The sequence below is a fragment of the Pleurodeles waltl genome, chromosome 7 (genome assembly GCF_031143425.1).
Source record: "Pleurodeles waltl isolate 20211129_DDA chromosome 7, aPleWal1.hap1.20221129, whole genome shotgun sequence".
NCBI lineage: Eukaryota > Metazoa > Chordata > Amphibia > Caudata > Salamandridae > Pleurodeles > Pleurodeles waltl.
Window position 1 is genome coordinate 83,982,111 of NC_090446.1, and position 21,676 is coordinate 84,003,786.

The window sequence follows — 21,676 nt, forward strand, 5'->3', positions numbered from 1 at the left end:
AAAGATTCCTGGCCACATATGGGCAAAGGAAGGAGCTGCAAACTGACAGGGGCCTCCGTTTCAAAGCCAGGAGGTGGTAGATCACCTCGCTTCACTTAAGATCACACCTCAGTGGTGAGGCCAAGATGTCCATGTGGACTTTAATCAACACGCTCCACCTTTCACAAGCTGCGGGACACACCCACAGTGAGCCTTATACTTGTTCCTGAGGGAATAGTTCAACACTCCACGTCTGATGACGGTGCGCCCAGCTGCGCAACTCTGCAGGATAGTTCCCGATACTATTCCAAGTCACCCCATATGGTCTCCAGCCTCACCTGAGAGTGAGCCCAACTTGAGGTTCTGATTAGCCAAAATCACAGGGTTGGTGGCCTGCTGGAGTTAGCAGAACACCATCCCTGTGATTGGTTTGAACAAGAAAAAAAAAACTCTTTTATAGCTACCCACACTTTCCGAATACTGAAGCAGTATCCAGTTGCAATCTAATTTTAGGATTCTGTAAAACTCTATAGACTTCTGGGTTTTACATGGGCAAAAACCTTTTTTGCGATAACAAACTCCGAATCCGGAGTGTTTGTAACCACAAACAAGTTGACCCAAAAACCTGTTCAAGACTGGGGGTGAGGACCTGTAAGTAATGTACCCCCAGTGCATGCCTGTGTCCTGAATTGTTTTCCAATTCCTATTGATAGTAGCTGCAATTTTTTGATGCAATTCTCTTTGTTTAGGGTCTGACTGTGAAGGAGCAAGATAAGATTGATAACCTTATGCTCGAGATGGACGGGACGGAGAACAAATGTGAGATGTGAAGAGACACAATTCTACTAAATAAATACTTTACACATATGCTTGCTTTTTAGGACTTTTACAGCTGGATGTAATTTAATGGAGGAGCTAGTATGCCATCCTCTGCCCAAGCATCTTCATGTTTAACTGGAGCACTAGACAGAAAATGGTGAAAGAATTGAGTCCTAGGAGATGGGATGGGGGGGGGGGGGGGATGGGAAATTCCCCAGGAGATAATCAAGGGGGTAACATAGACAGCCATAATCAGTGTAATGCGATTGTAACAAATAATAAATCCCCATCAAAAAGTGCTAAAATCACTTTAAGTAGAAAAACACATGGGATCTATGCTGTTTTTATTTACACATTTCTGTTATTGTGTTACAGGGCAATGTGCTTGTTTTTCATTTCGAAAAATAAAATAGCATTTAAATTGAAATAGAAACCGAAAAGGAGGAAGGAATTCTACCAGCTGTAGAACAGAGCTGGAGTTTGAGCCTCTGAAGGAAGGGTTGTTGCAGATGGGGAAGGTTTTGTTGGGGGACAGGGTCTGCAGATAACTCCAAAGCTTTCTTTTTCTGTGGCCTCTGCAGCTCAGTTTGGTGCCAATGCCATCCTCGGGGTGTCCCTGGCTGTGTGTAAGGCAGGGGCAGCAGAAGAAGGCGTGCCGCTCTACCGCCACATTGCCAACTTGGCGGGCAACACCGACCTCATCCTCCCCGTGCCGGTGAGATACCTCCCAGATCTTTAGGGGCAAAATATGTGACAGGAACCTATTTGGGGAGTCAGAGAGGATTTCAGGCCCATTCACTCTCAAGCCGCTCTTTCTCTGGATGAGTTTGGGATGGTTTTCTTGCCTGTCTTATTTTTCTTAACTTTTCTTGATGTTGGCAGGCATTCAACGTCATCAACGGAGGGTCCCATGCTGGCAACAAACTGGCCATGCAGGAGTTCATGGTCCTCCCGGTGGGGGCAGAGAGCTTCCGTGATGCTCTTCGCATAGGCGCTGAGGTATATCACAACCTCAAGAGTGTGATTAAGGAGAAGTACGGAAAGGACGCCACCAATGTCGGCGACGAGGGTGGCTTTGCACCTAACATCCTGGAGAACAGTGAAGGTGAGAGAGAAATACAAGGTGGTGTGATGTGGGTTTCCTTCAGATTTCAATGTTGTGAAAGTGAGGGATGCTTGAGGCTATTTAAGTTTGTTTCTTGGCGCTACATGGTTCCGATAGGATAGAAACATTTGTTTCATGACTTAAGGACCGGGACTATGATGGAGAGTATGGGTAATGGGATTACGATAAGTAGTTGAAGCATTCCAGTACACAAACCCATGGATGCACTTGACAACGGTTGCATTGCCACAGACACTAATGTAGTTATGTTTGGAGCCCTTTGGGTAGTCTTCGACGTTTCTGGGGTCCTATAGAAAGCCCCGAGGTGGTCACAGATGCTTTGGCTCCAGCCTGGTTGTCTTTAATAATTGATCACCTATTTCTGCGTCTTTTCTAGCCTTGGAGCTCTTGAAGGAAGCCATCGAGAAGGCCGGCTACACGGATAAGATTGTTCTAGGGATGGACGTAGCTGCTTCCGAGTTCTTCCGCGATGGGAAGTACGATCTGGACTTCAAGTCACCAGATGACCCCAGCCGCTACATCTCAGCCGAGGAGTTAGGCGAACTCTACCAGAGTTTTATCCGGGACTACCCAGGTGGGGAGGAAGTGGAATAAGTCCCTTGATTCTTTCACAGGAAACTTTGCACTAGGGTTTGGGAGCTTCAGTGAAAACAGCAGTGAAAGTGATTGTGAATCCTGACAACAGTACTCGTGATCCTGAACTACTACTGCTAGTGAAGACTCTGACACTAGTACTTGTAAGCTTTTGTCCTAACACTTATGTATGAGAGTGTGAAAACTGACAGTAGTGTTTGTGAACAAGGATCCTCAAATTGATGTGTTTTTATTTACCCTAGTGCACAGCATTGCAACCAGAGATGCTCTGCATAGTAACAAGACGTTATGTAAGACCAGTGGTGACGGATTGTTACTTAGAAAGACGCTGGAGGTGAATGCTGATGGTTGGGACACCACACAAGTAGTATGTTTAATGTAGCATGTAACAATTAATGCCCTTCACAGCAGTGGTTGTGAGTCTGATTCCTGACAGCACTCGTGGTAACCCAGAATCCTGGTGTATTATTTTTCAGTGGATGCAGCTCTTAGAACTAGCGTCTACGAGTGCACTTTTCAGCATTTGCGCTTGTGAACACGAATATTGACACAAGTGTTTGTGAAACCTGAATCTTCTGGACTCTTGTTTGTGAATGTGAATCTCAACTCGAGTGCTTGTGAGGAGCACACATACCAAACACATGCTTGTGATACGTGTGCTTGAATCACTGTTTGTGGGTCCTTGCAGTGGTTCACAAGAGTGTGTGTTCTGCCACTAGTGCTATGGTAAGCCTGCCCTAAGTGATTCTGTGCACCAACCTTGCCTCTGTGTGAGCATAAATAGGAGGACAGGTAGATGAGAGGTTGGTGCCTGGTGTAAAGCCCTTACAGTAGTGGTTATGGATGGGAGCAGGAACAGCTTTAAGGTGGTGCGACTGGTGCGGCTGCCCTGAGCGCTGGCCTGGAGGGGGCGCTGTGTTTAGCAATAACTTATTATTTAAAAGCACCAGATGAAGAGTTCCTTGTGTGGTCAGCTTTCAGGCAGCAATAAAAGTGTCACGGTAACTCTTGTGATTAATGTTCCTGCACAAGAGAGAGATCAGAAGTTTTGTCCAGTGGCAGTTTTGACTCACCATAAAGTAGCACAGAGGGTTAATGTGCCTGCTGCAAAGAGTTTTTCGTAGTTACGTGTGTCACCCAATAGTCTTAAACATTCTCTGTGATAGTTTTCTAAAGTCTGGATTACGATAGCGCCTCCCTTATCTGCTAATGTTAGCTCGTTCCTGTAAGGCTTTTTTCTCGTTCTTGGTTGTGTTATGGAGCACCTTCAAAGTGTTCGGATTAATCTCACTGATATCCTTCAGAACCGCCTTTTCAAAGGTGAGGATTTCTACTGGGATAGAAGTGTTGGGAGGTGTGAAGGACGATTTATTAAATCATTGGAATTACTAGGAGACAGGTGTTTTTAACTCACCCAAGACTCCACCACTCCTTTCCCTCCTCTGATTCACACTGACGAGACTACATCAGTGCTCCCACGTATCCCGTAGGTCTTAGCACGCCCGCTCCCGGAACGGGAAGGAACCCAATGATGAACCATGCCACCAAGGGGAAACCCTGGTGGGTGAGGGTTTTTCTAACAGGAAAGTCCTTTTTCCTGTCCATCCTGTGGTAGTCCTTTTAGCTGGGCCTCTTTTGTAATGTTATATAGGCTATAAGGAGGACAGACCCAGCCCCACAACCTCCTTCTCCCTCTTTGTTTTTGTGTACCTTAAGTATGGCACTAGTACTTGTAAGCTTGCATCCTAACACTAGTGATTCCTAACACAAGCACTTACAGGTTCAAACTCTATCACTGGCTCTTGTGACTTTCAATCAGTTCTTGTGTTATTATTTGTCAGCATAGAGTCTACTTATGCCAGTGACGTGACAATCACCCTGATATCAGTGCCCTTGGACATTAGTCAAAATTCCAGTATTTACTAGTGTAAATGTTGATAGTGGTGCTTGGAAGTCTGATTTTTGACACTAGTGCTTGTGAGTTGTAATCATTTCTGACATCAGTGCTTTTGGTGACGAAAACTATTGCTAATGGTGGTGAATCCTGATGTTTGTGATTTCAAATCTTGACTCTAGTACTTGAGATACAAATTCCCAAACTCACGGTTCTGTGCATGAAACCTAAGAATGCCTCTTGTGAAAAGTGCATCTTGAAATGAACACTTTTGAACTGGAATCCAGTTGCACATTGTAGAGTACGATCTTAAATTCTCCTGTCCAATATTGATTGTAATTGTTATCCTTGATATCAGTCCTTCCAAGAATGAATCGATGAATCTGTTCTGTCTGACACTAGCTTTTGTGCAGATGAATCCTAATAGTATTGATTGTGGGAATAAGCCCTGACACTACTTCATTAGCAGATGAATCCTAAAAGAATTGATTGTGAGAATAAACCCTAACACTACTTCATTAGCAGATTAATCCTAACACTATAGATTGTGAGAATAAGCCCTGACACTAGTTCTTGTGCATATGAATCCTAACAGTATTGATTGTGAGAATAAGCCCTGACACTAGCTTTTGTGCAGATGAATCCTAACAGTATTGATTGGGAGAATAAGCCCTGACACTACTTCATTAGCAGAGGAATCCTAACAGAACTGATTGTGAGAATAAGCCCCGACACTACTTCATTAGCTGATGAATCCTAACTGTATTGATTGTGAGAATAAGCCCTGACACTAGTTCTTGTGCAGATGAATGCTAACAATATTGATTGCGATGGTTAGCCCTGACACTACTTCATTAGCAGATTAATCCTAACAGTATTGATTGTGATCATAAACCCTGACACTAGTTCTAGTTATTGTGCAGATTAATCCTTACAGTGTTGATTGTGTGAATAAGCCCTGACACTAGTTCTTGTGCAGATGAATCCTAACAAGATTGTGAGAATAAGCTGTGACACTATTTAGTATGTAGATGAATCCTAACGGGATTCATTGTGATTATACGCCCTGACTCTAGTTCTTGTGCAGATTAATCCTAATAGTATTGATTGTGGTAATAAGCCCTGACACTACTTCATTAGCAGAGGAATCCTATGAGGATTGATTGTGAAATTTAGCCCTGACACTAGTTCTTGTGCAGATGAATCCTAACAGGATTGATTGTGAAAATTAGCCCTGACACTAGTTCTTTTGCAGATGAATCCTAACAGGACTGATTGTGAAAATTAGCCCTGACGCTAGTTTTTGTGCAGATGAATCCTAACAGCATTGATTGTGAGAATAAGCCCTAACACTAGTTCTTGTGCAGATGACTTCTGTCACTAGTGCTTTCAGCATGGATTACGAGTTGTGGCACTTGTCTTTGTTAGCCTGACAGTTCTGATGGAACCAGCATGAATCTTCCTGGCACTGGTTCGTATTTTATGGATGCTGGCACTAGTGATAGTGAGCATGGTCTCTCCACACTAGCGCGTGTGACACTGAAGCGTGTGAGTGCTGTTTCTGAGTAGGAATTCTCCTCAAACTAGTGCTTGCAGGCGTGGATACTCAGGACACGCTGCCATGTAAACGAGAAAAACGTTATTTTAAGTGGGAATCCTCCTGCTTGAATCCGACAACTAGTACGCGTGAGTGCACATCCAGATTTTAGCACACGTATGTTTCAATTCTGCCAACAGGGTTTGTGATTGTGACCAGGAGTCTTGACACTAATGCTTCCTAACATGAATTTCACCACTCGTGGTTCCCAATTTATTTTGTCCTGGATTCTGAAAACTAGTGGGAATTCTAACACGAGTCGTGAGTTCTGTTGCTCTTGCATCTGAGCATACATTCTTCTGATTAATATTTCCAAATGTGAAGCTTGGCACTTGCACTTGTGAGTATTAATCTTGCCACTAGTGCTTGCAGTCATGAAGTCCGGTCTTAGCACACTGGAATGTGCACCTGCTCGTAGTGCGTTCACGTTATGCTTGTGAGCATGGGCGTCGATTCACCAAAGTGCTAGAGGTATCGGAAGTGACATCACTTATCTGTTGATCTTAATGACATCGCAGGAAGTGACAGCATATGACCCTGAGGTTTTCCAGGAGGGAATGTCACATGACCCTAACATCACAGTCACACTCTCTTAATACCACTTACACTCATTCTTATTCATTCTCACTCACTCACTCACTTGCAAACTTTCACCCTAAGCCTCGCTCATACTCACTCAGGCCCAAGTTTACAAATGGTTTGCACCTTGTTTGCGTCACTTTTGTAATGCAACCCTGGTGCCAACTGTGAGGGTTGGATTTACAGTCCAACACAAATTCTGAATTGCTTTGGGTAATGTGCGAAAATAAGGCAACATTGCGCTATGCGCTGCTTTACGTTATTTTGGGTCAAATGGGTGTTCTGTGGGTAGTGCATGAGCATTCCCATGCAACCACGCATGGGTTGTGACTCAAATCCCAACTACAATCATTGATAGAGAGGAATTTGTGCCAAAATGTTATGACTCCTCGAGTCAGGCATAATGAGGACAAATTATTAAAATTTTCCTCATTTTTCCAACTTTGCTTATGTGCTGCATTGTACAGCACACATGCCCAGTGGGAAAAAAACTTTGAAGCATAATTTTTGTACTGGAAAAACCCCTTCCAGTGCAAAACTGGAAGGGAACCTTTTCCAGTACAAACCGTATGCTTCAGGGAACGCGCACACACTCAGATCATGGCGCCAGGGTGCGTACGTTGGCGCAAGGGTGCGTACGTTGGTGCATGGGTGTGTACGTTGGTACAAGGGTGCGTACACTGGTGCAAGGGTGCGTACGTTGGCGCAAGGGTGCGTACGTTGGTGCATGGGTGCGTATGTTGGTACAAGGGTGCGTACGTTGGTGCAAGGGTGCGTACGTTGGTGCATGGGTGCGTATGTTGGTACAAGGGTGCGTACGTTGGCGCAAGGGTGCGTACGTTGGTGCATGGGTGCGTATGTTGGTACAAGGGTGCGTACGTTGGCGCAAGGGTGCGTACGTTGGTGCAAGGGTGCGTACGTTGGTGCAAGGGTGCGTCGTTGGCGCATGGGTGCATATGTTGGTACAAGGGTGCGTATGTTGGCGCAAGGGTGCGTACGTTGGCGCAAGGGTGCGTACATTGGCGCAAGGGTGCGTACGTTGGTGCAAGGGTGCGTACGTTGGTGCATGGGTGCGTATGTTGGTGCAAGGGTGTGTACGTTGGTGCAAGGGTGCGTACGTTGGTGCAAGGGTGCGTTGTTGGCGCACGGGTACGTTGGCGCATGGCTGCCGGGAGAGAAACAGTGCTGCGTATCTCAGTATGGTGCATTTCTGCTCTCTCCCTTTGATGCAGGGCAGCAGCAACTTTGGTGCAGCGTTGCCTTGTGTGAAAGAACGGTAATGCTGGGCCTCAGTCTCATACCCTCACTCGGTCCCTGTCACTGACTCTCACTCACTCTCAGTCCCACACACACTTACACATACAGACATTCTCACAGACACGCCCTCTCACACAAGCACTCTGTCACCCACGAGCACGAACGCAACATATATTTACAAAAGTTGTTATTTACAGCTGCTGCACCAAAGCTCCCAATCCAGCTAAGAGGACTCCATTTTTATAACACTAATAGTGAACAACAGAATATTATTCAGCATTAGCATTAAGACAAACAGGCTGAAAACAAGAAATGGGAACCTCCCCTGTGTTATTGCCACTGACTTTGCCCTCTCTGAGGTCAGGGGTCGCAGGGGCGAGACATGGGTCACAGTTACGACCCCTGGGAACCCCAAAAATGACGACCAGGTTTGTAAATCCGAATTTACTCAAATTAGCACACAGGAGCGAACTTCTTCTGGATAATCATGGACGGGGATGTGTGACCAGGTGAATGCGCATCTGTGAGTGCACTTTACCTCTAGAAAGCTCATTGTGTTCTCTGAGGCACGTGTGAGTCAGTATAATTATAAATGCCTCTGAGTTTCTAAATATAAAAAACAGTGGCAGCATTGTTCGTGCATTAACCCCCTCAGAGGCATATCAGACAGTGAACAGTTCTCATGTTTGTACCCCAAAGTACAATTTGAGCATCCAGCATCCAGAGATATTCTGCCCCCTAACACGGTGAACCCCAAAGCTTCACTGGGACTGTGTCTGCTTGTGTGAGGATGATGTTACATGAGATCACAGCCTCAGAGATGTCCATCTCTTTGCCTGCAGTGGTGTCCATCGAGGACCCCTTCGACCAGGACGACTGGGAGGCCTGGTCCAGGTTCACGGCCGAGGTTGGCATCCAGGTGGTGGGGGATGACCTGACGGTGACCAACCCCAAGCGCATTGAGAAGGCCGTGGAGGAGAACGCCTGTAACTGCCTCCTGCTCAAAGTCAACCAGATTGGATCCGTCACCGAGGCCATCAGGGCGTAAGTATGCCAGCCACCCGCCATCTCACTCCTGCCGCACCAGGTGGCACACTCACTCTTGCTATATCACTCACTCACGGGTTTCTTTAGATGTCATTGCTGCGCATAATGGATCTAATTCTCTACCAAGAGATCTTCATAAACACAGTTGTTTGCAACCCAAGTGTGGCATTTATCTCAGTTTTCATTCAGCCTTTCTGTGCCACTGAAGTCCTAATATGTTTTACAGAGAGTGGCCTTTCTCCCCCACAATCCTGCAGTTCACTTAGGTGTGGCACTAAGAGGGCAGACGCATAAGAATGACATTACAGAAGAGGTTGGACAAAGTTCTGCACTCCCTTTTTGTAAAAGCACTTGTATGCTAAACTCTTTTTTTAGAAACCTCACACTTGGAACTCGATACATTTAGGTGAAAACTTTCACCTTTGACCCAATGTGTGATATCTCAAATTTGGTGGCCTCTTGAACCTCAACACTTCTGAGCCCCCATGTGCAAGAACATGGGACATGAGGATACCTATGATCTATTTATATTCGGAAAAGTCGGTGGAACAGCTATGAAACTCTGTAAAAAACCATAGGCCAGTACACCAGGGCAGATGGACAGGGGCGGCGGTGTGTACAGTATCACGTAACCATGGTGTTATTCTGATGTTCTTGTTACAGTTGTAAACTCGCTCAGGAAAATGGATGGGGTGTGATGGTGAGTCACCGCTCTGGAGAAACTGAGGACACTTTCATCGCAGACCTTGTTGTTGGACTTTGCACTGGTCAGGTATGTGTGCATGTGATGCAGGTTCATCTCCAAACAGTTGTGCAAACACAGGTGGAGAGAGGGAAAGCCTCACCTGTCCTTGGCTCCATGTGGGTGGAGGTGTGTTGGGAGATTTAGGGTAGTGAGTGTGTGTGTGGGTGGGGGGGGTGCATTTTTCGGTAAACATAGCATTGGTAAACTCTGAAAGTTGAAGACAAACTATCCTTGTGCGGACCGGTGCGTTATGAGGACCGGTCCCCATAATGTGTTTAGGTAGTTTCGAGCGAGTGTATCGAAAAACTAAAAGTGCAGTTATATTTGCCTTGGTCTGCTTAATAACCTTCCCCACTATCAAAGTGCATGTGGAGTTAGAATAGTAAATACACACTTCATTCCGGTCAATGGCCGGTCCTACTAATTTAAGGGGAGGGGTGTGTGTGTGTATTTGAGTCCCATGGGTGGGCATCCTGAACATTCACTTCACAATCTCTCTGCAAGCATCCCAGATGATTACAGCTCTGCAATGCCAGGAGTTCCTTCCCCTTTGCAGGCCCCTTGCCCAAACCACCACCTCCTGGCCTCTCCCTTTCACACAGGCTTACCTCTGCCTACTCAAGGGCGTGCATCCTTTGGCATCCAAATCCCCCTGGAGGCATCTAGCTTCGTACGGCATGCTCCATCAGCTAACTTACGGGTCCACAACCATCCCTAGGAGGACCAGTCAAGGGGGCCACCTGTTCACTTACTGTGCCAATCCCCTTTGACAATCCAACTTTGGCTACACAAGTCTGTTGGGCTTTCAGAACCCCAATAGAAGCCTATTCTATGCCAAATTACAGATTGTGAGAAGTAATACTATTTATGAAGCCAATCTCCTTGGAACTGCTGGAGAAAAATAGATTAACTTTCCTTGCTACACTCTGTAAGCAGACCTGGCTATTCTGGAATATAATATCACAATGAAAAATTGAAATAGAAACACAGCTCTTTAAATCTAACATATGTTACAAAAACTTTGGTAATGCCTTTTTTAGCTACAATCATTGATATTTAAAATAAAGGCTCGTTTCAGGTTTTAGGTTCAGTGTTATTCCTATGGTCCAGGTAGATGGCTGGAATGTTGCTCAGAGAAAGGCCAATCGAAATTGTTATACAGAAGAAATGTTCTCACCAGTTGACTGGCCAGCAATTCTTTAAGGTGCAACCACCACATCAGTAAAGGAAATCAAATTGTTGGCTAGATCCATGTAACAATACTCAAACCAGGACTGGCAATCACCAATAGCCTTCAGCTCTGAACTTCGCATGAAACCCAAGTCAATAGGTGCCCGATGCATTGCGATCCATGTAGTCTACCTTTGCAGAGTTGGAGTTCTTTGAAGAAGTGTGATAACTATTTGTTTCCTCCAATGCATTCAATTGTTCATATAATGCAAACTGCAGACACATGGTTTGATATCTGGGTTCCTGTTACTGGAGCGCATCAGGAGCTGGGTGGTAATCGTTTTCGCAGCATCACATTTACTGGCCTTTGCTTTCGTAGGTGCTCATCACTGGCCTTTGTAAGTGCTCATCTCTGGCCTTTTGTAAGTGCCCATCCCTTGCCTTTTGTAAGTGCCCATCCCTTGCCTTTTGTAAGTGCCCATCCCTTGCCTTTCATAAGTACTCATCCCTGGCCTTTTGTAAGTACTCATCCCTTGTCTTTCGTAAGTACTAATGCCTTGCCTTTCATAAGTGCTCATCCTTTGCCTTTCATAAGTACTCCTCCCTTGCCGTTTGTAAGTGCTCATCCCTGGCCTGTTTGTAAGTACTCATCCCTGGCCTTTTTATAAGTGCTTATCCCTTGCCTTTTTGTAAGTGCTCATCCCTGGCCTTTTGTAAGTGCTCATCCCTTGCCTTTTGTAAGTACTTATCCCTTGCCTTTCGTAAGTGCCCATACCTGGCCTTTTATAAGTGCTCATCCCTGGCCTTTTTATAAGTGCTTATCCCTTGCCTTTTTGTAAGTGCTCATCCCTGGCCTTTTGTAAGTGCCCATCCCTTGCCTTTTGTAAGTGCCCATCCCTTGCCTTTTGTAAGTGCCCATCCCTTGCCTTTCATAAGTACTCATCCCTGGCCTTTTGTAAGTACCTATCCCTTGTCTTTCGTAAGTACTAATGCCTTGCCTTTCATAAGTGCTCATCCTTTGCCTTTCATAAGTACTCCTCCCTTGCCGTTTGTAAGTGCTCATCCCTGGCCTGTTTGTAAGTCCTCATCCCTGGCCTTTTTATAAGTGCTTATCCCTTGCCTTTTTGTAAGTGCTCATCCCTGGCCTTTTGTAAGTGCTCATCCCTTGCCTTTTGTAAGTACTTATCCCTTGCCTTTCGTAAGTGCCCATACCTGGCCTTTTATAAGTACTCATCCCTGGCCTTTCGTAAGTGCTCATCCCTGGCCTTTCGTAAGTCCTCATCTCTTGCATAAGTGCTCATCCCTTGCCTATCATAAGTGCTCATCCCTTGCCTTTGGTCCTTAGAAACGTTTTATGATACAAGATCCATATGGGTCACTCACACCAGAACTGGCACTCATTAATAGTCTTTAGAAGTGAACCTCAAGTGAAACAGAACTCAGTAGTCCTTCAAGTGCACTATGGCCAGTGGGGTTCCATCTGTGCAAAGTTGCAGCTTCTTCCGTGACGTAAATCTTGATAATGATTTTTTGTCTTCCCATGCATTTGATTGTCAATTTAATTCTAGCTTCAGACACGTGTTTCGCTCTTTGAGAACTTGTCAGAGGAGAATAACTGGTGCTCCGTGCCACGCTTATCTGCAGCATAACATTTAAATGCCAATACTTTCATACCATTTCATCAAACAGCACGTTTCTTAGAGGAGCAACCACTTCTGTCCCATAGCTATCAAGCCCATCAATCATTTTACAAAACAGAATCCATCTGGCTTTAGCTGCGGGTTTGACCTCATAGTGCAGTGTGGCCAATGTTGTCCATTTGCTCAAAGATGCAGTTCCTTTAGTGAGGCAAATCTGATCCCTATTTTTTTCTTAAATTGCATTCGATTGTCAAAATCATGCTAGCTCCAGCCATAGGTGGCATTGTCTTTGGCATGCAAAATAATGTACGTTTTATTGGTCTGTCTGCTTGTGTCTTACTTAGAGTGGCTGATGTACACCTTTTCCAGAACAACATTTAGGTCCATCCACCACAAAGTCTGAAGAAGCCTGAAAGTTGACAATGTACTCCAATCACATGCAAGATATTGTTATTGTATGTCCTGGTACATACGCTTTATATGCGCTAAATAATGCCATCACGTGCCCAGATAGGTACTGTGCGAATGCCAGGGTGTGGACTGTCATTATGGCAAAATTTCCCACATTCCTGGGCGGCGGCGGAGACAGTTTGGGGGAACTGTGATGAGTTTGAAGAATATGTTGAAGGTGAATGCAAGCAGTGTAGCATCCACCTTTGGCACCGACGTTAGCGTACAGGCCATCTAATCTGTTCACAATAACTTTGTGGCCATGGCTTCCATGAACTTTGAGTTTTGGCTATTACCCTGGGATGCCTGTGGAGGAGAGGAACCAAATGAGTTGCGATTTAGAGTTGGACGATCACAGGAAATCCTTTAATTTGGGGAGGTAATCATAAAACCTCTGTTGGACAATTGTTTTATGATCAGTGCTTTATTTGACCTGTATTCGGTGGGGCCCACCAGCTCTCATTTTTGAGGACCGGCACTGATGTTTCCTTATCAGATATTGACTACGAGCAAGAGAGGGAAAAACACACAAAGTGAAAGGACAGAGGAAGACAGAAAAACCATCACAAAGGGTAAAAGCTGGGACCGCAAGAATGACATAAGGGACAGCAGTGCCTTCTAGTGGATTAAAGAGACCGAGGTGAATTCAAGACTATGCAGCCTTTATATTGAAAACACCCGTCAACAGCACCGCCGGAGCAGAGCTCTGGGCCCCAGCACTCATTGTTTTACAAATTAAGCACTGTCTTTAGTGGAGAGCCTGCTGCAGGATACCCTCCACTACACAATCCCTACTGCAGAGATGGGTTCTGCCAGATGTTCCCCACCACTCCCTTAAATGGGCTGGTACTTACAGGTACTGAGTACCTGCACTTCTTTAGTTTGAAAGGAAGAGTACCTGCACTTCTTTAGTTTGAAAGGGAGAGTACCTGCACTTCTCAACAGGGGTTCAATACTTTTAATGGGAGAGTACCAGCACTTCTCAATTGTACAGAGGTATTCTTGGCCAGTGAGTACCTACACTTCTGTAACTCCATTTCAACCAATGCCCTTCACCCACTGACAACCCTTCAATGAACTTACTCCACAAATCAAAGTGTTTTCTGTGCCTGAATTCTCCTGTTCTTGCTGTGTAGTTTCATTGCTCCTTCTGACATCTAGAGCATGCACAGGATAATTGGTATCTGAATTGTTCAAAGTAAGTTGCAAAATAACCTTTGTTGTGTGTACCAGCATCACTTTGCTTTTAATGGCATCTTTGAATGGGCCTTGTACAAACAGAGTTTGCATCTCTTTCACTATTTGTGCTGAACTCCCTAGTGCCAAAAACACCACCTTCCATCACAAGTGCTTTATATCATTTTTGGGGATGGTCCAAATGGTGCTTCTATTTACCTGGTAAACAGCACTCGGTCCAGCCAGTCTCTGCTGAAGGGAATATCCTTTTCAAACTTCCTGGATGGCCTGTGTGAAGGATAACCTGAACGGGCAAAGTGTGGTAAAAACACCTGTCAACATCTGCACCTGAGCCTGCTGTTAGAAGTAAAGACCCTACTTAGATCTCAACCTCAAGTCACCCCTGGTTCGGTTAAGCCGCGTCGCAATCACGGCAACGACGGCAACTAAGGCATCAAAGCACAAAGCTGCAAACTGTTTTACCAAGCCAAAAGTGAAGCAGACAGAATTATTACTCGTATTCAATGTTTATTCATTAAGCAAACAGTAGTTACCAATATGCCAAATTCATTTTGCACATTAATAGAAATAGTTCTTAAAATGTCCAAAATAAAAAATGCAGACGATAAAAAATAAAATAAAATAGCTACCACCCCAAATTAGAGTGATATCCACTTGACACCTTTCATGATCGTTTACCATAAAATCTACATTACCAGCAAAGAAATAGCGTCTGAATTAAATATACCAATAATGATAACTGCGAATTTAGACCAAGTGATGCTGGAACAGGTAATGATATCAAAGAAGTAATTCCAGTTTGGCCTATTTAAAACTAGTGAGGTCTAATAAATGTAACCACATTTGAACAGACTTTTACAGTAGGACCACACAAGCCTTGGCGTTGAAAAGCCAATATGTCAGCTCTAGCCGTGTCATAGTGCTGTTCTTTCAACGTTCAGCCATGCTGTACAACATGGCTAAAAACATTGACAAAGGCAATAGATTTTGCATAGGCGGGACCTAATGGCTTTTTTCCACCTGTATAAAACATTGAAAAAGCTAGTAGCTCTCGCGTAGACAAGATATATTGGCTTTACCATTACCTTTGTTCCTGGGGGGAGGATGGTGGGAGTGGTTGGGACGGGGCTAGCAACAACACAAGAGCATGACGAGGAGAGTGGGGAAAAGCAACAATGTGGGAAGGGGCGGGGCAAGCAACAGCACTGGGCAGGTAAATAACAACGGGGTAAGCAATAAACAACAGTGCAAGCAACAAACAACAGAGAAAGAAGCAAACGAGAGGGGATGCCGCAAACAACCAGGCAAGCAATACACAAAGGGGCAAGCAACAAAATAAGTGGCACAGTGTGTGGGAGGTGACCTGCAAACACATGTGGCTCTGCAACTAGAAGAACAAAATAGTACCTATGAAGTCCAACAAGCAGTGGAAGGACACACGCTGGGCAAGGAACTTGAGCCATGCTCCAGAGGAGGGACAAACACAGTGATAAAAAGAAGTGAAGCTGGCACGCATTGTTCAAAGAGAACAAAGGAAATGAGGGTAACCAATGTTAAGCAATGGATGAGCACTAAGGTTCCTGTAAGTAAACAAAATGTTTTGCAATCAGCAGCACATGCGCTGTCTTGGGCCGGACCTGAATAGCAGAAAGACAAGTAGTGATATTATACTCCCCAAATATTGTCCTCCTATCTTTTGCAAACTAAATCAAGCTGGACAAATGTATAAGATACGGATTTGAACAGTGGGGAGGGGTAGCCTGCTGCCTGCACCAGTTCTCCCAATGAATGTAGACAGATAGTCTCCTCAGTAGACTTCTTACTCATATCTACTCAACTGACTGTCCCCCAGGGTTGGTAGACAAGTACTAGATATCCTTGGACTCACGTTTTGTGTTGCCAGCCATTCATCAGTAAGGTGCAATGCACTTCAGCTATAAAAATAGAAATATATAAACAATTAAACTTTGAACAAATGTATGGTCTCTCCTAAAAGGCTGTAAGACAGATTACCATAGCATAAATGTTTGATCCCCCAGGGTTTGTCAGAGATCTTAGCCAACAACACAACTCTTGCCTACTACCGTAATCTGTGACATTCTAACTAACAAAATACCAGCCTACAAGCGTTATTATAATATTCAACCCTTAAAGGCATATTGACTTTAACATACAGTTTTCACAACGTATAAGTTATGCCTACTGCCTTTGTCGATCCTTTTCATAATAAACACATCAGTTCTATGTCACAGTATTACTTTCCTCATTGAACAATCAGGCCTGAGCCGTGACCCTTCGCTTGCTACCATAACCAACATAGGGCTTCTGTATTGAGCATAAGCTTTCCCACAAGGCAAAAAGCACTTTTTCCCAGTGAAAGCACACATTTTCTGACCAATGAAATGCTTGTGGAAAAGAAGGTGAATATTGACCGAGCATAAGCCTCTCTCTCAGCCACACTTAAAAATACTATAAATAATTCTGAATCTCATCACTGAATGGCAGGATAATGCAAAGTATAACATTACTTAACAGGTATAATGTTAGAGGAAAGGAAAACTTTGGTTGTATTCTTGATATTCAAACCAGCTGACACACTGAGGCTACATGGGCACAGTGGCAGCTTCAGGCTCCCATTCAGGCGGGCTGAGGTGGTCTCTGGACACAGGGGCCCCTTTTCCTGCTGTTTGAATGCTCCAGATCAGTGCTATCCTCTAGCCAACCCCACCCACCGTCGTGATGTCCAAATATAGTCAAAGAAAGGAATCCATGCTTGGAAGGGGATACAGGAGAGAAGATGCATAGAGACTGCAATTGCAAGGTGGTGAGCAGAATAAGTTAGAAACTTACAGAACAAGGCCAAACTACCAACAAAGGGTTTGTTTTTGGGGCAGGTGCATCCAATTGGTAGAGTGGTTTGTGATAGAGATTGTTCTAGGGTGGAACTGTGTGTGTACGAGAAGCCCGGGGCTGTTAAACAAAAGCTGAAGTCTTCGTGAAGAAGCAGGGATCTGGAATTCCTATAGCTCGACACCCAGGACAAATTGTTTGGCGTCAAGGGCAACTCGCTTTCATTTTGTTCACTGTACAATTTAGCACTGGACTCTTCAAAACAATCCCTTTTAATGCGAGTTTACGGTACCACAGAAAGGATCTGTGAGAGCATTGTAACCCAATAAGGTAAGGTTTTTAGCCATTTACAAAAGATGTTCAAACTATTATATATGGCTCATTAATGCAAAACCTTTACGATTAGGGGGAGTGTTCACAGGAAATGCTATGAGCTGTATACTAAACTTCCATTACTGACAGTCGTTCCGGTATAAAAATATGCAAATATGTTAGCAATATTTTTTTTTTAATGAGGCTATTTATAATGCTCCTAGAGTGCTCCTTCATTATATGTAACTACATGCATAAGGTTGAAAGTAAGATAAATGGTTGTTTGTTTGCAAAATAAATTATACACAAAAAAGAATTGCAACTTGAAAAAAAGTGATTTTGCTAAACTGTTGGCGACTCCAAATGTCTTTTCTCTGTGGTACCATTTAATAACTCATGTTTGATGCATACCAATATGTTGAAAAAAAGATTAATAATGAAATGAAAAATTAGTGCAAAACATTAATGGGCAACATCAAAATGAATTAGGGGCACAATTCTTTAAAAAGATCACAACAGTGAAAGTCCTTGCATTTGGTGCACACTTTCACCTTTCAGGAATTCACAATCACTTACAGAAGTGCACCGAAAGCCGTACTCCTGGCAAAGTTTGGTGAATTCGATTTAACCATGCGCACATATGTATTAGCTCCTGTGAAAATCTGCTGAGTGATTACAAATTCACCTTCTCTCCATCCATTTTCTCCCAATCTGGAAAATGTTTTACTTTTGTCTTTGTCAGGAATGAACTTCCAACCTTTACCTTTAAACATGTTAGTTTGTGGGTGCACACAGACTCATTGTGCATTCCAGCTCTAGAGCGCTTCCTGCCTACTTCCTGGCAACACCACTAAGTGGCAACATTAGAAGTTTGCCAGAATCCAGATCTTGATATGTTACAAACCCTGGCATAATCAGGGAGACTATTATCAGACTTCTGGTTATTGAGACGACTGCCCCAATCATCACCTCATTGCATGGCACCAAAATGGACAGCTTGATTTTTTTACAGGACAAGTACATTTATGAAGCACCCCACCCCTCGCTCAAGTAGATATTTTAAAACATTCTGCACAACTGGGGACGAGTACTGACTGTTGTATTTTTGTGTCTTAATGAATTTTCTGTATTTTCTGGCAGATTAAGACTGGTGCCCCGTGCAGGTCTGAACGACTAGCAAAATATAACCAGCTCATGAGGTAAAAACAGTTCTCCGGACATCAGTAATTTTACTACATATGTTGCACACAATGTTTACAGCACCTGTCCAATGTTCACCTTACCAATGCATTGCTTGTGTACAGTCCAGCAAAACAACACCTGTGCACATCCCACCCTACCAGTGAAGCTCCTGTGTGCAGGCTCCTTTACAAATGCATCTGTGTGCGTCCACTCCATGCACCCAACACCTGTTTGCAGTCCATTGCACCAATGCAGAGCCTTTGTGTAGTCCGCCGAATCAATGAAACAACTGAGTGCAGTCCACCCAATCAATGAAACTCCTGTGTGCAGTCCACCCAATTAATGAATCAACTGGGTGCAGTTCAACCAATCAACAAAACAAGTAGGTGCAGTCCAACCAATCAATGAAACTCCTGTGTGCAGTCCACCCAGTCAATGAATCAACTGGGTGCAGTCTACCCAATCAAAGAAACTTCTGTGTGCAGTCTACCCAATCAAAGAAACACCTGTGTGCAGTTCACCCAAATAATGAATAAACTGGGTGCAGTTCACCCAATCAACAAAACAAGTGGGTGCAGTCCACCCAATCAATGAAACAACTGGGTGCAGTCCACCCAATTAATGAATCAACTGGGTGCAGTCTACCCAATCAACAAAAGGAGTGGGTGCAGTCCACCCAATCAATGAAACTCCTGTGTGCAGTCCACCCAATCAATGAATCAACTGGGCGCAGTCTACCCAATCAAAGAAACACCTGTGTGCAGTACACCCAATTAATGAATCAACTGGGTGCAGTCCGCCCAATCAACAAAACAAGTGGGTGCAGTCCACCCAATCAATGAAACAACTGGGTGCAGTCCACCCACTGTTGGGATACCGGCATTATAATTGGAATGCTGTTGCACCAGTACGAGAACTGCAGAGCTGGTATTGGTTGTGGGGCCCCAATTTTATAACAGCTGTGTAATTGGTTACCTGGTGTACAAGCAGTGGACTTGCACTGCTGGTGAACAGATGGTGTCTTTCAGGGGGGACTGTCGCAGTGTAATTAGCAACAGGTCCAATGGCCTCATAATTGCAGTACAGATGTACTTACAGTGCACCTTACAAAGTCCATATAAAGCGTGAATGCAGGACATGGAACTGGGTTGTGTGGTGCCATGTGGGAGCATAGCCAGAGGAGAACTAACTTCCACAGATGCATGACAAGCATCGCCGACTGGGTGAAGAACAAGTGCCTGCAGCTGAATACAGACAAGACAGAAATACTGATCTTTGGCAACAGCAGCAACACATGGAACGACTCCTGGTGGCCTCAGGCCTAGGACCCGCTACCACTCGCTCCGACCAGGGCAGAAACCTCAGAATCATCATTGATAACAAGCTCACCATGAAATCACAGATCAACGCCATTTTCTCCGCCTGCTTCCTCACTTTGTGTGTTCTACGTAAGATCTTCAAGTGGCTACCCCTACACACGAGATGCACCATGACATAGGCCCTCATCACCAGCTGACTGGACTACAGCAATGCCCTCTATGTAGGAATCGTCGCACACCTCCAATAGAGGCTTCAGACCATAGGGAACGCAGCAGCCAGGCTCATCCTCGGACCTTCCCCAACGAACCCACATCACAACTCACCTCAGGCAACTCCAGTTGCTCCCCGTACAGAAGAAATGCCAATTCAAGCTGCCGACCCACGCACACAAGGCTCTACACAACCAAGGACCCCTGAACATTAACCACCACCTGAACTTCCACCAACCATTGAGAAGACTACGTTCTACCTCCATTTCACTTGCCCATACTCCCTGCATCTACCGAAGCAGAAGTGGAGGACGCTCCTTCTCTCACATTGCAGCCAAAACTTGGAACAGCCTCCCCACGCACCTCCGGACCATCACCTCACTTCCGGAATTCCAAATGGCCCTCAAGACCGGGCTGTTCGAATAAGCCTCCGGGACCTGCAAGCGCTTGGATATCCTATTGGGTGATTAGCTGCACTTTATACATCTTGATTGATTGATTGATCGAGAAGGTGGCGTAGGTATTGTTTTGAGAGCCGTATATTACCAGTGTGTTAGATGCAGAGAAAACAAGCATTGGCAAAGCCATTAGGTCAAGCCTATGAGAACTACAAACTTTGGCAATGTTTTCTTAGCTATGTCGTACAGCCGTGCAGCTGCTGTGAAACATGGCTGAAAGTTAAAAAACACGGCTTGCAGGGATAGGGTGGAGTGCAAGGCAGGAGGCACATGAGGGATACGGTCTGCAGACACATTCACTCTTATGAAGTGCTTCAACAAAACGAAAAAAAATGGCTCTGAAAGCACAAGCAGAAGAAGAATGCAAGTACTTGCTCCAGGGAAGGGCCAAATACAATAAGAGGAAGTGAAGTTGGCATGTGCTGACCAAAGAGAAGAAAGCAAATGAGAGTGGAGATGACACAACCAATGGTACACAAGGGTGGGCTCTAAGCTCACTGTGAGCTAAAAAATGTCTTCCAAGCAACAGCACAGGTGAGACCTAAACAGTATAGATTGAGGGGAAAGAAGGGAACATGGCTACACCTTTAAGGAAGTGATAAATGTGGTTGTTGTAGGAAGGCCAGAAACTGTGTCTAAAGCCCTATTTATGAGTTTGATGGAGTCTAAATGCTTTGTGTTACAGGAAATATAGACCTGCATCCAGGGGTAGGTTATTTTTAGAGTACTATAAATAGTATCTATTACGGATTTCTAGTGAATAATATCTGGATTTTACTGACTACATCAAAACTTCATGGTACAGTAAATACCATACACTTTTCCCAGTTAGACTCAGGTTTGACCTACAGAAATTTAACAAAGGGCGACATATTTATGCCCCTGGTAACTACCAGATCCAGTGAATACTAGGAGTAGGCGGCGAGCTCCGTGCCACTGGCGGAGCTAACAGAGTTTTTGGCACACCGCGCTCCGCTTGGAATGCTCAGTTTGACCAAAAACGCCCCTAGCCCTGCCAGCCGAGCCGAGCTCACCACGTGCGCACTGCAGCCCAGTTATGGGCCATACAGCACAAGTGTAGACAGCCTGCGCCGTGTGGCACATAACTGGGTGGCAGTGTGCACTCGGCCCGACATCAGTGATGGAGCTGCTCACTGGCACCAGCAGCTCCGGATTCAGGCTTGGGCCGGGCCAGGGAGCAGGGGATAGAGAGAGGCAGAGCGCCAGGCCGCTGGCAATGAGGACCCCCTG

At 44.9% G+C, this 21,676-nt stretch overlaps 1 protein-coding gene across 2 annotated transcripts in view; it reads left to right on the forward strand.

The window, feature by feature from the left end:
- Window positions 1–21,676, forward strand: part of ENO2 (enolase 2) — a 53,297-nt gene that overhangs the window by 23,799 nt on the left and 7,822 nt on the right. For both annotated transcript variants that reach the window (XM_069243066.1, XM_069243067.1), the window contains 7 exons: window positions 729–798; window positions 1,380–1,513; window positions 1,681–1,903; window positions 2,301–2,498; window positions 8,688–8,889; window positions 9,556–9,664; window positions 18,397–18,455. In XM_069243066.1, coding sequence (XP_069099167.1) covers window positions 729–798; window positions 1,380–1,513; window positions 1,681–1,903; window positions 2,301–2,498; window positions 8,688–8,889; window positions 9,556–9,664; window positions 18,397–18,455 — 995 coding nt within the window. The remainder of the gene's footprint in view (window positions 1–728; window positions 799–1,379; window positions 1,514–1,680; window positions 1,904–2,300; window positions 2,499–8,687; window positions 8,890–9,555; window positions 9,665–18,396; window positions 18,456–21,676) is intronic.